This window comes from Sphaeramia orbicularis, chromosome 7 (genome assembly GCF_902148855.1).
Source record: "Sphaeramia orbicularis chromosome 7, fSphaOr1.1, whole genome shotgun sequence".
In the NCBI taxonomy this organism is placed as follows: Eukaryota; Metazoa; Chordata; class Actinopteri; order Kurtiformes; family Apogonidae; genus Sphaeramia; species Sphaeramia orbicularis.
Window position 1 is genome coordinate 34,390,389 of NC_043963.1, and position 15,039 is coordinate 34,405,427.

At 34.9% G+C, this 15,039-nt stretch overlaps 1 protein-coding gene and 1 long non-coding RNA gene across 2 annotated transcripts in view; one reads left to right on the forward strand and one right to left on the reverse strand.

Moving 5' to 3' along the window:
* Positions 1–408: 408 nt before the first annotated feature.
* LOC115423216 (uncharacterized) lies at positions 409–3,841 on the reverse strand. The gene is made up of 3 exons (XR_003935927.1): positions 3,684–3,841; positions 1,865–1,959; positions 409–455 (listed from the first exon to the last, which is right to left on the reverse strand). It is a non-coding gene; the product is annotated as an uncharacterized LOC115423216 (long non-coding RNA).
* The window catches only part of LOC115423215 (putative helicase mov-10-B.1), a 39,722-nt gene continuing 28,117 nt past the window's right edge, over positions 3,435–15,039 (forward strand). The window contains exons 1-3 of the mRNA XM_030139987.1: positions 3,435–3,671; positions 3,750–3,858; positions 11,306–11,487. Of these exons, the coding sequence (XP_029995847.1) occupies positions 3,538–3,671; positions 3,750–3,858; positions 11,306–11,487 (425 nt within the window). The 5' untranslated portion in view covers positions 3,435–3,537. The remainder of the gene's footprint in view (positions 3,672–3,749; positions 3,859–11,305; positions 11,488–15,039) is intronic.

Sequence of the window (15,039 nt, forward strand, 5' to 3'; positions counted from 1 at the left end):
CAAAGCAAGATGGGGCTGATATTCACTTAAAGAACACTCTGGTACAACTTAATTAAAGACTGAACAACATTAAAGGAACTGTGTGCAGAGACAATTTAATGGGACTAGTACAAAGGCTGAACCCAAATGTAAGACCAGAACACAGATGACCAGTTGAGAGTGTTTATTAAACACAATCACAGTAGTAAAAACACAACACAAAATAGTTAACACGTCTATGAAGGCGTGTGATACTGGACTCTTCGTCCGGGCTGTGAGCGGGGAATATGGATGGTCAGCACGGCCGAGCCGGAGGATTCCCGTCAACACCCCGACTAGGGCAAAACAGAGGATAGTCAAAAAACAAGCCAGGTCATACACAGGAGGGCAATTCAGGAGGCAACGGGACATGAGGGAAAGGCTACTCACGGTCAAGGTCCAGGCGAGGGTCGAAACACAAGGTAACACGTTGGAGGCTGAGGTAGTCAGGGAATAGGCAGAATCAGAAGTCGAAGTACGAACCAGGTCAGAACCAGACGAGCAGACAGACAAGGAACAGGCAGGATCAGTGGTCGGAAGGCAAAACGGGCAGACAGACTGACAGGTATCCAAAACCGCTGGTAAGTGAGCACACAAAGGTAGAACACAAACTGGCAAAGGAACAGGGGAAAACACAGGGTTTAAATACACAAGAGGGAGGGAAGACAATTGGACACAGGTGGAGATAATCAGGGAGGAGTCAGGTAATCAGGAGCAGGTGAAACAATCAAGGAGGGGAAGTAAAGACACCAGACATGACACAAGAGGGAAACTTAACAAAATAAATAGGAAATGACAGACAAAACAGAAAAGACAGACACAGTCTGGGAGCAGACATGACAGATAAAGGTGTGTGTGTGTGTGGGGGGGTCACCTGCCTCCACTGTCAAAGAAATGATCATCAATAACCAATCAGAACTTAAAGTCAGTATGTTACAAAGAAAAATACTGCCAGTGAGATCAAATAAAGTCTGCTCTCGTGGGGGCGTGTCTTTATATTTAATGATAACTATTGCATGTATTGGTCACATAGAACAGTTACTGTAAATCAGAGGTGTCAAAGAACCAGAACACCAAAGGGTCCAATCTGACAATCTGACCTGTGGGATGAATTTGTGGAAAAAAAAAAAGCAAAAATTACACTGAAGATATTAACAATCAATGGTGTCAAAATCATTTTAGTTCAGGGGTCACATACAGAGCAATTCAATCCAAAGTGGGTCAGACCAGTAAAATATGACAATAACCTATATTTAATGACAACTACAAATTTTTCTCTTTGTTTTAAAGTAAAAAAAAGTACAATTACATGAAAGTATTTACATTTACAAACTATCCTTTCTCCAAAAATGTGAATAACACGAACAAATATGAACAAGCTGAAATGTCTTAAAAGAAGTAAATGCCATTTTAACAATATTCTGCCTGTTACTAAATGTTTTGTGTGATTGTCGATCCACTGTGAAAAGTAAATTGTAATACATAAGAGTACAAGATAAACTGAGGCATAATACTGCTAAAACTGCACTTGTTTTTCTTAAGGAATTTCAACTTGTTCATGTTATTAAAAAAAAAAAAAAACTTTAAAGGATAGCTTGTAGATGTACACATTTTCTCAATGTATTTTTACTTTTTTCATTCTAAAGAATGAAGAAACATTTGGAGTTGACATTATTTAAAGGTTAGTTTTATTATTTTACTGGTGATCATGTGACCCCTGAACTGAAATCAGTTTGATATCCCTGCTGTGATCACTGGAATATGAGAGGCTGTAAAAGCGATAAAGACACACTGACTAATACACACTTAATCACCTTTCCGGTAACATCATCACACTCCTCATTACCTAAAATGAGAAAAGTCTCATATTTGGCCTCTTTTTCTTCTCCTGGTCTTTATTCTTTACCTCTGGACACAACGGACATTTTTTATTTGCTAAGCCTGGAGAGAGAAAAAAAAAAAAGAAGTTAAATGTTGGCTGGATGACCCCAAAGAAAAGAACCATAAATGATAAATCACATGGTTTTTATCTTTTTATGCTTGTTTACTCTTATCTCTCACCTTTAGAGGTTGGCTTATGAGGTGGATGTGGACTACTTATGTTTGTGTCCACAATTTACAAAAAAGTGAAACAGAAAGACACTGATGGTGTCTCTGGGGATTCTAGAATGAAATAGAGATGCTTGCTTATTTTATTTTATTTTATTTTATCTTATTTTATTTTATTTTACGTAATTTAATTTATTTAAATGTTTTTATTTTATTTATCTTTGGACAGATTAATAAACCATATCTGATAAAAAAAACAAACAAAAAAAAACCCTTTTGCATGGACTCACTCTAATCTGTTTTTATGACGTGAATGTGGACTACTTATGTTTGTGTCCACAATTTACAAAGAAGTGAAACAGAAAGACACTGATGGCATCTCTGGGGATCCTAGAAATGTAATAGAGGTGCTTGCTTATTTTATTTTATTTTATTTTGTTTTACTTAATTTAATTTAATTATTTTTATTTTACTTAATTTAATTTAATTTAATTATTTTATTTTATTTTATCTTTGGACAGATTAATAAACCATATCTGATAAAAAAAAAACAAACAAAAAAAAAAACTTTTGCATGGACTCACTCTAATCTGTTTTTATGATGTGGATGTGGACTACTTATGTTTGTGTCCACAATTTACAAAGACGTGAAACAAAAACACACAGATGGCATCTCTGGGGATTCTAGAATGTAATAGAGATGCTTGCTTATTTTATTTTATTGCATTTTATTGTATTGTATTTTATTTTATTTTACCTAATTTAATTATTTTATTTTATTTGACTTAATTTAATTCAATTATTTTATTTTACTTAATTTAATTTAATTTAATTATTTTATCTTTGGACAGATTAATAAACCATATCTGATTAAAAAAAAAAAAAAAAAAAAAAAAAAAAAACTTTTGCATGGACTCACTCTAATATGTTTTTCTGACGCAGATGTGGACTACTTATGTTTGTGTCCACAATTTACAAAGACGTGAAACAAAAACACACAGATGGCATCTCTGGGGATTCTAGAATGTAATAGAGATGCTTGCTTATTTTATTTTATTTTATTTTACTTAATTTAATTTAATTTAATTATTTTATTTTACTTTAGTTTTTTTTATTTTATTTTATCTTTGGACAGATTATCAGAACCATATCTGATAAACACCCTTTTGCTCGGACTCACTCTGATCTGTTTTTATGACATTCATTTCCTGCTCATTCACTAAGTTTCGTTTCCCTGGTTTTTAACACACTCCGGGTGCACTTGTTTTATAAATCCGGCTCGTACCGCTCAAGCTAGCTCTAAGCTGCTGCTACTGCTTGTGTTAGTCAGACACCGCCCATGCGGACTGTCCCGGAGGATAAAATGAACAGACAATTTCCGAGGACACAGGGTGAACTGAGTGTGACGGCAGGGCTTGGATGTACCGCGGACATTTTCGCTCTTTCAGTCTGTTATTTTAATATTTGGTCATGGTTAATGCTAAGATAGTGTCTTACTGTCAGGTCGGACTTGACTTCTATGAATTCCTGAAGGAGACAAGTCGAGCATCTGTCACAGACAAAGAACAACTGAAAGTTATTTACAACAGTGAGTTCAGGAACAGGTGAGTGTTTACCTGCACCACCAGCACACCAGCTTTTACAGGATGGGAACGTTCACCAAACTCTGTCCTTTGATGCAGGAATGCAGGGATAAAAGACCCATGCTTTGGATCAGTCCTCTATGGGCTGAGATCTTGCAACAAAATCACAAGAGGAAAAGGAGGCAACCAAATCCGCTTCAGTACCCAGGTATGACTTAACCCATGGATGACGTCACACTCAGCTGAGTTCAGGGCCCACACACCCTCAAACAGAAGAAATCTGTCATTTTTGTCAGTCTGAATCTGAAACTACTCTACACTTATTCTTTTTATGTGAACATTCTTCTAATTTCTGGTCCAAAATTAAAAATTATATCATATTTAATAGTAACAATAAAATAAATATAACATCCCAAAATGTCCTTACATACTTTAAACATGATACTAACTATCTAGAATTTATTGTAAATTTGCTCATATTATTTGGAAAATTTCATATACATAAAAACAAATATACTAAAACACACCCAATTTTAAAATCTTCCTATTAGAATTTGAAAATTATATTAAATCTTTAGAATGTATTTATAATGGAAAAAAAAAAAAGCTTTAACACCTTGGCTATTTATAAACAATTCTTTAATAATGACTGAACTCTCTGTTGCATTTATTTATTTATGTTTGTCAGATTTGTTATTTTAATTAATTTATTTACTTTTTTATACTATTATTTGTATATTATGCTTTGTATCTTTAAATCTGTGCATTATTTTCTTAAACTTATATGTTCAAATGCTTTTTCCCTTTTGACATCTTGTTGTTTGTTTAAATTTTTGTATTGTATATTCAATTGTTGTTAATAAAGTTATTAAAAAAAACAAAAACAAAAACCCTCAAACAGGCTGGACCAGGAAAATAAGAGTTTAATCCAGTGGTTCCCAACCTTTTTTGGCTCATGATGCCATTTTAACATCACACATTTCTGGCGACCCCAGACATTTTTTTTTTTTTTTTTGCTAAAATTAATTAGTTTTGATCATGTAATAGTTTGCTATACTATGTTGCAAATTAACCCTCCGGTATCCCGTCCGCCAAGGCCCTTACTAAGCACCAAGTGTGGCTTTTTAGCACACTTGTTTAATAATGTCAAAAAAAATTTCATACAGTTTGTTTTTAATTCTTTTACACTTTTTTCTATTTCATCAACTTGAGCCGTAAATAAAAATACCAAATACTCAATAACTGTCACATTTTTTAACCCATTAAATGCCGTGTTTGCAATGTAAACAAACCTTTTTTGGATGCAAAAAAACACAAAAAATTTATTTTTTTCAGTATACTACATAAAAAAGTAGATCACATATTATTTGATTTTTGCAGCCTGGCATATGTCAGTGATTAACTCCAACACTGGTTAATTTGCATTATCATTTTTGGTGCTAGATCAAATGTTCAAAAATACTGGCATCTGTCACCAAGTGTGCCAAAATGGCAAACCTATAAATCAAACTGTTAAATATTATATATTGGTTTATTTTTCTGCTCTAATTTGATTTTATTTTTGTAAATCAAGGTCAGCCCTAGTCATGCATATGAAATGGAATAAATAGTGTGTTTTAGGCACACTTGGGAGACAGATGTTTGTCTTGTAATTTTGTTTTGCTTACAATGTGCAAATTTTAGTTGGTGGCTAGAATTTTAAAGGTCATGCAAAAATGAACAACTCTTGAATTCTAACCTTATTTAAATTGTGAAAAATAATATGAAGTTTTTTAAAACGAAGTGCAAAGTGTGCCTAAAAGGTGCACCTGGATACCGGAGGATTAAAGTTAATTTTAGAGGACATTTAGTGTAGATAATGTATATTATTATTATGGATGGAGGCAAAAAAGCCAGGTGTAGATTACTGCACAAAGGGAGAATTTTATTTTCCTTGGTCAGGATATGTACAGTCAGTCCAGCTTGGAAGGCTGACAATTAATACTGAACAAACTATGAATTATGAAAGAGCTGCAGCATCTGAACCGACCACAATGAACATTTGACAGATAAACAGTACCACAGTGCTTCAGTTTCAGCTTCACAGTTTGTCACGTTTTTTGTGTATCGGGATTGTCTCTGTCAACTCACCATATATTTTTTATTTGGAAGTTTTTTTTATTTTTCATTTTTATCAATTACTAGAAATTTCAGGTGATCCCATTTGAATTCCAGGCGACCCCATGCGGGGTCCTGACCCCAAGGTTGAAAAATACTGGTTTAATCCTATAAATAATGATGAAATTTTTTATGTTTAGTGTGAAAAAAGTAAAATTACATTATGAAAATGTAAATAACCTGAAAAACCTTAGATGAATAAGTGCAATTTCAACAACAGTATATCTCAAGTTATTATTAACACAGTTTACAGATTATAGTGGATCTACAAATACACAAAATATTTAATAACAGGCATTTTATTGTTAAAATTGAACATACCTTTCTCAAGATATTTCAGGTTGTTCATATTTGTTCAGGTTATTCGCATTTTATTGTGAAAGGAAAGTAAATTTATATGTTTTCATAATGTAATTCATAATGCAATAATGAAAAATTGGAGTTGTCATTACTACTTATGTTATTATTTTCCACTGGTCTGTATGTGGCCTGGAGGTCGACCGATATGAGTTTCTCTAAAGTCGATGCCGATTTTTAAAAATTTAGTCAGCTGATGGCTGATATTTACAGGCCATTTTTGAGGCCGATATTTACAGCTGATTTTTATTTATTTATTTTTTTCAAAGCACATTGACTGTAAAATTCGATCGAAACACTCAGATAATTAAGATTTTTCTGCAGCAATATAAATGGAATTATTAATACACATACACATAGTACTCTTTCAACATTTATTGAACTTCAGATGCTGCCCACACAGGTGCCCGATCAAATATCTTGTAGCGTTTTTACTACTGATCAGATATTGGCTTTCAAAAGTAAGTTAAGGCCGATGGCTGATATAAAAAAAAATCATTATGTCAGCTGGCCGATATATTGGTCTACCTCTAATGTGTCCCCTGAACTAAAATTGGATGCCCTCGACATTGTAACAGAAAATGTATATTACTCCTTATGTTAGTACTTCATCTTGTCGTTGTTGAACTACTACACCTATGTTGGAATGTGTTAGGATTATAAGATGTTTTATGATTCTCACTTATGGTTTCTGACATGAGAACAGCAGTTTGACCTTTGACTTAGTTAGCCTCGCTCTATCTCCTACCCAGCCACTAGAATAAATCATGCACATTCCTGTTTGTATCCATCAGTTTCCCCTCCATGCATCTGTGGAGGTCACGGAACTGAAACACTTTTACGATGTTAAATGCCAGGTACACATCCCTCTGATGAACAGAACACATAGTATCGTCTGTTGGTACGTAGGTTACTTGGTTTAAATATGCCTGACACCCTCACTCTTACTAAACTACCCATGGACTGTTTTCCTTCTGTACTGAAAAAATTCACAAAAGGCAGTTTTTGTTTCATCAGCTTTCTTATCTTCATCAGTATCACAAGAAATTTCCCACAACAATATTTAATGTCTTCAGTATAATTTTTGCACTTTACAAACTCAATCCATGCCCTGGATAGGACCCTGTGGAGGCCAAGTTTTGACCCGTGAACCGTACATGTAACACCCCTGATTCAACCCTTAGGGACCCCGCAGGCCACTTCTGTTCACATTTGTCATTTTTCTTTTTTTGATTTGGTGATTACCATAGCTGTGTTACAGATTATGGTATGATTTTCTGCAAGAGTGTTTCTTTTTTTCCCTTAATTGTAGTTACTCTTACTGGTCTAGTAAATGCTACAGACACTGTTTGCACCCTCTGGACACCCTCAAGCCAAAAATGTACATGCAAATAACAGTTAGTGTACTGCCCAAGGGACTGGCCAAGTGGTAATGGATGGATAGCCTTACTTCCTTTTTTTTTTTTTCCCCCTGTCACAACTATTTATGATAGAAAGATGAATGATACCTCATTTTGCAGGGAATAAAGAGTGGTTGAAAAAAATTTCTTAACCTAATTTTCTGACTTAAAAATAGTACAAAAAAACCCCCAACAACTCTGTAACGATGGATAGAAAGTTAATATATGTTTTTGACCACTTTATAAAACCTGCCTTAACGCGCAGTTCCAACTTTCATAAAACTGTAAAAATCTTTACTGTTGTTCCTCTAGGGCACAGGTGTCAAACATGCGGCCTGGGGGCCAAATCTGGCCCACCAATGAGTCCAATCTGGCCCCTAGGGTGAATTTGTGAAATGCAAAAATTGCACTGAAGATATTAACAATCAATAGTGTAAAAATCATTTTACATACAATTACAATTAGATCTCAGTTGGGTCAGACCAGAAAAATACTGTCATAATAAGCTATAAATAATGACAACTGCAGATTTTATCTTTGTTTTAGTGTAAAAAAAAAAGAAAAAGTAAAATTACATGAAAATGTTTACATTAACAAACTATCCTTTTTACAAAAAATGTGAATAACCTGAAGAAATATGAACAAGGTGAAATGTCTTGAGAAAAGTAAATGCAATTTTATCAATATTGTGTGTATTTGTAATTGTAATGTAAGTTGTAATGCACATGTATAAAGGATAAACTGATAAACTGATGCAGAATATTGTTAAAACTGCATTTGTTTTTCTTAAGACATTTCAAGTTGTTCATGTTATTCAGATTTTTAAGGAAACGATGTAAATATAAACATTATCATAATGTAATTTTACTTTTTTTCACTGGTATTATTTTACTGGTCCAGCCCACTTGAGATTATATTGGGATGAATTTGGCCCCTGAAGTAAAATGAGTTTGACAGCCCTGCTCTAGGGTGTCTAGTTTGCAAAACAGTGAAGAGTTTGTATTTTTTCAATATGGACATAATAACAAGGCCAAAAATGGCAAAAGTTTTTGCCAAGTGTTTCAGTAACGGATGGACAAGGGAGAATAATTACATGTTTCAATTGTTTAGTCAGCATATTTATTGGTATATACATTGCATATATAATATCTTAAAAGTCAAATACCTTAATAAACTAATTTAATACATTTTAACATATTTATCTCAGTTTATTAGAAATTTGTAACCATTGTAAAAACAGTAACAAGAGGTTTTTAAATTGACCTTCCACTTATCTTAAGTATAATATCGGTCCAATAGAAGAGGATCAAAGTTATGCTTTGAATTGCACTGACGGACAAAGAATGCAAACATTAATTTATGCTGAACATAATGACATCTAGTATTTTTAAAACATTTTTTCTGAAAAATAAAACTTGTGCTGGACACTAGAAGTAATGTACTTTCAAAACATATGAGTATTCAAAAGGTGATTTTAAATGTATGTTTCTCGTCATTAACCTTCCCTTGACCCCCCCCCCCCCCCCCCCCCCCCCCAGTGTTTTTCATGGAATGTTTGTCTTGGTTTGGCTGAGTAATGGCAAAATTGTATCACTTGGGTAACTGTCAAAACCATATCACTCATGCAGTTCCTATCTGACCCATTTGTGTAATTCCTGTCTAACTGGGCTAACTTGTATCACTTGTATGATTGTTAACTAACTTCAAACCTCTGATGTTATTGTACTCACACAGTCATAACAGACAGAACATTCTCCACTATCTGTATCTTGACTGTACAGCACATTCTCTGTTATCAAAGACAGTAACCACCATGTGTATCAGAACACAAAGCATCTGACACCGACGTACATGGGCAGAACCAAATCACCCCTTCAATGTTTTCCTCCACACAAAGGGCCTCTGAACCCATGCAGACCCCTCCCACAGAACCCTTGATTACCTCGTGACGTTTGACCACTTGTCAGCTGACTAAGACTGTAATCTTTCTTTTTCATTGTCCTGCCGTCTTCTGTACATAATGCCGACTGCTCCCTTTTAATTTTACCTCTCCTATGACTCAGCCTTGTGCCTTCGTTCAGGGGAAGTCCCTCCTGCAGGAAGCAATAAACTCACACAAACGACCAGTTTTGATTTTTGAGTTCTCAGTGGACAGATTTTCCCACCACAGCTGAAATATCCCAACAGACACAAATTTAGTTTAATCTAGTTTACAGTTATCTTTAATTTAAAATTCAAAATCAGTCCCTGACTAGGCAGGGTATCTGTGAACAGGAGGGACAAAGTGTTGTGGGATGGGGCGGGGGTGTTAGTAAACTCCACTTCCTTTTTCACTTGTTCAGGTGTGTGTTTTAAACCTAGAAAAAGATGGTGACAGATACAATATTCTAGTCATTGCTTGCAACATAAAGAAGAAGTCTTATTTAAAGCTTTAAAGGTGACCTGCCAGATGTATTTTATTACTTTTGTGGTAATGTCTGAAGTTCTACCATAAACTCTGTAACACTTTTTGTGGAAAAAATGCCATGGTTACCAAGTTTCAAGCCATTCTAAGGTGGTATAGAAAGCCTGTGGAAAGACTCGGCTTGATTTGCGCCAGTTCTCATGAATATTCAACAGGCTAGTCTGCTTGACTCTGATTGGCTAACAGCTAGCCAATGAGAGCCTGGCTTTTTAGGATCTTTTACCCTGTGCAACAAGTAGAAGAACTGGCAGAAACCGAAAGTGAAACTTAACATGCTTTGAACGTCCGACTCCAGGCTTCTATGTGTCTCCTTACACAGAATTTTCACAACTTCTAAACTGTGTCCACTGCCCCCCCCCCCCTCCCCCCGCACACAAACACACATAGCAAGGTTATAATAGTTTTATTTAGTTTTGACTATTTTACTCTAATTCAGTTAGTTTTAATCAGTTTTTAAAGCAGGTTTGCTAGTTTTTATTAGTTTAAATTTTTTTCTAAATGCTTAGTTTTAGTTTAGTTTTAATATTAATTTTAGTTTTGTCGTATCTTTTCTCTTCTTCTCCGTTGTATTCAAATAAATCCCAGACAGGACTCTGCTGCTTTTTCCAACTTTAGTCTCCATGTTTCCAGGTAGAGTGGGGACCAGAAGACGACTGGAAACGACAAGTGACAAGAAGTGACGGACCCTGAAGTGTCATATGGTGCCGCTAGCTAAAATTGCTAGAGCAAAATAAATCGCTTTCGTATCAATCCAACATTGACAAAGACGAAAACGAAGGGAATTTTATCCATAATTTTTATCTGTTGTAGTTAGTTTGTAAGCACACAATACAGTTTCAGTCATTTATCATTTTTTTCTTTTAATTATAGTTTTTATTTATTTCAGTCAACGAAAATGTTTTTACAATTCTAGTTTTCGTCATTTTGTAGTTTTTGTTAACGATAATACCTTGCCCCATAGCGCTCCAGCTTACTGTATAAAAAAAACTGTCACTGAGCTAGATGAAGTCTGTGCGTGTGGTCTCACCCAGGCGAGCTCATGAATAGAAATGAGCTCAGGCATTAACACGTCACACTGACCAACTTTTCTAATTGATCTGATTTCTCCATTTATTTCCTCTCAGTGGCAATAGCAGACAGACAAATTCACTACATAACACAAACACTTATGGACCTAACATATTTATAAAACACAAGTAAAAATGATTTTGTGTGGCCGAGCACCTTTAAAGTTACGTCTGACTTGAACAAACCTTCTCATGTGGTCCTCCTTCCAGGTCAAAGCTCTGTACCTGGACCAGTGGCACTCACCCCGGGGCCAGCAATCAGTGCCGGTCCAGAATGGAGCATGTGGTTCTGGGTTGGTCCAGGATGTCGTATCTGCAGACGGTGCAGAGGCGGGGGTTCGAGGCCGTAGGAAACTGGCTAATCTTCTGATGAAGAAACTGAAGATAGACAGGTGACGGCACAGACACAGACTTAGAGTCAGACGGAGAAAGACTTTATTTGTCATTCTAGATTTTTACATCAAAACTGTAATTTCGGTGCAGTTGTCTCAGGAGGGAGCAGGAACAAATGAAACAGGCACTATATATACAGGATAGGGATGTAACGATATGAAAATTTCATATCACGGTTATTGTGACCAAAATTATCACGGTTATCATTATTATCGTGGTATTATTGAAATTGTGCTCAAAATGTTCAAGAAGTAATGATACACACACTGAAATAATTTAACTAAGTTGTATTTAAAAAAAATCAAAAACAAAAAAATAAAATAATCGGCACAATGTACCATCTTTTGCAGAAACATTCAAATATTAACCCTTTGTGGTCTGAGCCTATTTTGTCCGTTTTTCAGTCCTTTTGATTTTTCCTTATATACTATATAAACAAATGTTTACTATACCCATGTTTAGGATCTGTTTTTTCAGCACAACTTCATCTATATCATCTGTCTATTATTTTTTTCACTTTAACCTACTATAAAAACATAAAAGAACAGAAAACACAAAAAAATATAAAATCCGATTTGAAAAATGTATATAATTTATTGCATAAATAACATAAAGATGCTTAACGAACCTTTTCAAAGACTTTAAAAGTGAATATTGGTTCCAAATATTAGGTATGTAAAATTAAAATTGAAATAAATTAAAACTATACTCAAATATTTGACATTTTTTTATGCATTTGGCAGACGCTTTTTTTCAAAGCGACTTACAGGGGAAAACCAATCAAATCACTCAATCAATCAAATTTTATTTATATAGCACCAGATCACAACAAAAGTTATCTCTTGACACTTTATATATAGAGTTGGTCAAAACCAGACTCTGATTACCGCACTTTTAGGGGAAAAAACCCAACGTAAAGATATGCTTTTATGTCTGATTCTGTTGGGTTTCTGTAAATTGGCTTAAACACGGTTATCATGATAATTAGAATTTAAACGGTAATACTAACCGTTGGCAATTTTACCCCAGTTTATTGTTATACCGGTAATCGTTACATCCCTAATACAGGATAAAACAAGGAGCCTCTCATTTGATTCCACTCTTTGTAAAATGGATTTTGAGCAATGAGCAAAAAAGAAAAAACAATCAAATACACTTTAATTCCTTATTGTCATAATAAATCAGTAGATTGTATTCAGCAGAAAGTCATCTGTTTCAACCATATGACTGAACTATTACAGTATTTCAACCCTGTCTCCTTCCAGTTTTATGTTGTGTTGATTTGCCTCTTTGGGTTCCATGGCACAGAGGTGTAAACCTGTTTATTGGAAGCTGTTAAGAGGAAAGTAGCGTGACTTAAACTTGATTTTCCTGCTTGCATTTGCATTTGATCTATAAATACTTGTTTTCTTTTCCCTCATTGCATATTGGCTGTGCACTTGCCATAGGTTTTTAACTTTTTATAAGCTTTCTGTAGAGATAAACATATGGACAGACATATTTTATCCACTGTAGAGACACAACATCCAAGTCAGACTTCAAATCTGTTTTCATCCTTGAATTCTTGATGCTGCAGGAATGTTGTTATCTGTGCAGCAAGGGACGTTTTGACGAATCTCAGCAAGCTTGGCAAACATTCATAGTACTCAGAAAAATAAACACAATGGGAGTCAATAAGATAAAATAAGCATCACTAGAATATAGAACTGACATGGTGTATAGGAGCGATCACTCTTGGTCAGTAGAGAACAAGTGTCAAAAGTATTCCCATTCATTCCTCAGGTCGAAGTATAGATACTAGGGTTTAAAAAGACTTCTGTAGAAGTTGAAGTATCAACTCAAGCTTTTTACTCAAGTAAAAGTGTAAAAGTACTAGTTTCAAAACTACTTAAAGTATAAAAGTAAATGTAAGGGCCCATAGTGCACTACCCCACCTCCCTAAAAAATTTTCCAAAGGCCATAATGACTATAATGTTATATTTAAATGTTAATGTTGAAACATTTGGGATGCACTAGGCCATCTGTTTCAGCTGCATATATGCCCATTGAAAATAAAGGCATTTTAGTACATGTATTAAATGTTGTACATGTATTTAGTAAATGTAATTAAATGTATTTTCATGGAGCAGATGATATGATGACTAGTTGCCTGTGAGTATTGGAATGATGCAAAAAGTCAGGTGTGATGGATTGTGTACAAACAATATGTTTATACTTTTCATCCAACTACAAACAAATTCACGCTTTCCGGATGGCACCATTTATCTGGATAGTTTTTACCTCTGTTAAGTGAAACAGCGGAGGTTATGTTTTCATCGGGGTTTGTCTGTCTGTTTGTTTGTTTGCAAGATAACTCAAAAGTTATGGACAGATTTTCATGAAATTTTCAGGAAATGTTAATACTAGAACAAGGAACAAATGAAAAAATTTTGGTGGTGATGGGGGGCGGGGATTTTTTGTTTGTCTGTCTGTTAGCAAGATAACTAAAAAGTTATGGACAGATTTGCTTGAAATTTTCAGGAAATGTTGATACTAGAACAAGGAACAAATGAAAAAATTTTGGTGGTGGTTGCGGGGGGGGGGGGTGCTTATCTGCCTTGGCGGATGTCTGCTTTCTCAGAGTGCATTTATGCATTTATAGTTTTTTTTTAATTTGAATGATGACAAGCCGGAAGGAAATAGTAGTAACGAGGCTATTTTTAAAATGGAATAAGTAGAAAGTACAGGTAATTGAATGAAAATAGAAGTAGAAATAAAAAGTTGGCTGGAAAAAAAAAAAAAAAAAAAAGAGTCCACTAAAGTATAGGTAACCAAAATTTCTACTGTTATGGAAAAAATAATACTCTACTCATTCGTCCTCAAAATAAGAAAAGGTCATTCAGGCGATCAGTGTCTCTTAAGTATAATTTTAATTGGAGCTCCAGAAGGTACAGTCATACAGAGGCTTAGAGCGGTCTGCAGGAGAGTACAAGAAATCACACTGGGTCTTTGTCTCTTATATGAAAAGAATGAATGAAATATGTTGTGTCGAGCTGGTGTCAGGGAGTCCCAGAACAGAGATAAGGTCTCTGTGAGACTCTTTGAGAAATCCTTTTTATTCCACACAGGTGTCAGACTGGCCTTCGACGTTCGACACAACACACAGGAAAGGTTAACACGTCCCATAAACTACAGACAAAGTTACCCAATCTTATATAACATGTGGAATGTACACTCACAATCAATGAAAACTGAGACCATATTTTTCGTCATAATTTTAAACCCTAAATTGGAATTTTTTTTATTTGAATCATTTGTTTAGGATATTGGCATACAGAAACAAAAATCTAAAGTTTCAAGAATATTTCAAAACAAAAAACTTAACAAAAGAAAATGGCTCCTGCCAAACACAAAGTCACAACAGTAGTGGTCCTGGTTGGGAGTGGTCACTCTCTCTCTCCCTGGACGCGGTCTATCGTCAGCAGAGCCTGTGGTGTTGTGGCGTTCAACCAGGTTTCTGATTGTGGGTTGGGAACAGCCCATACATAGGCCTGGCATAATCACTGGAGCTC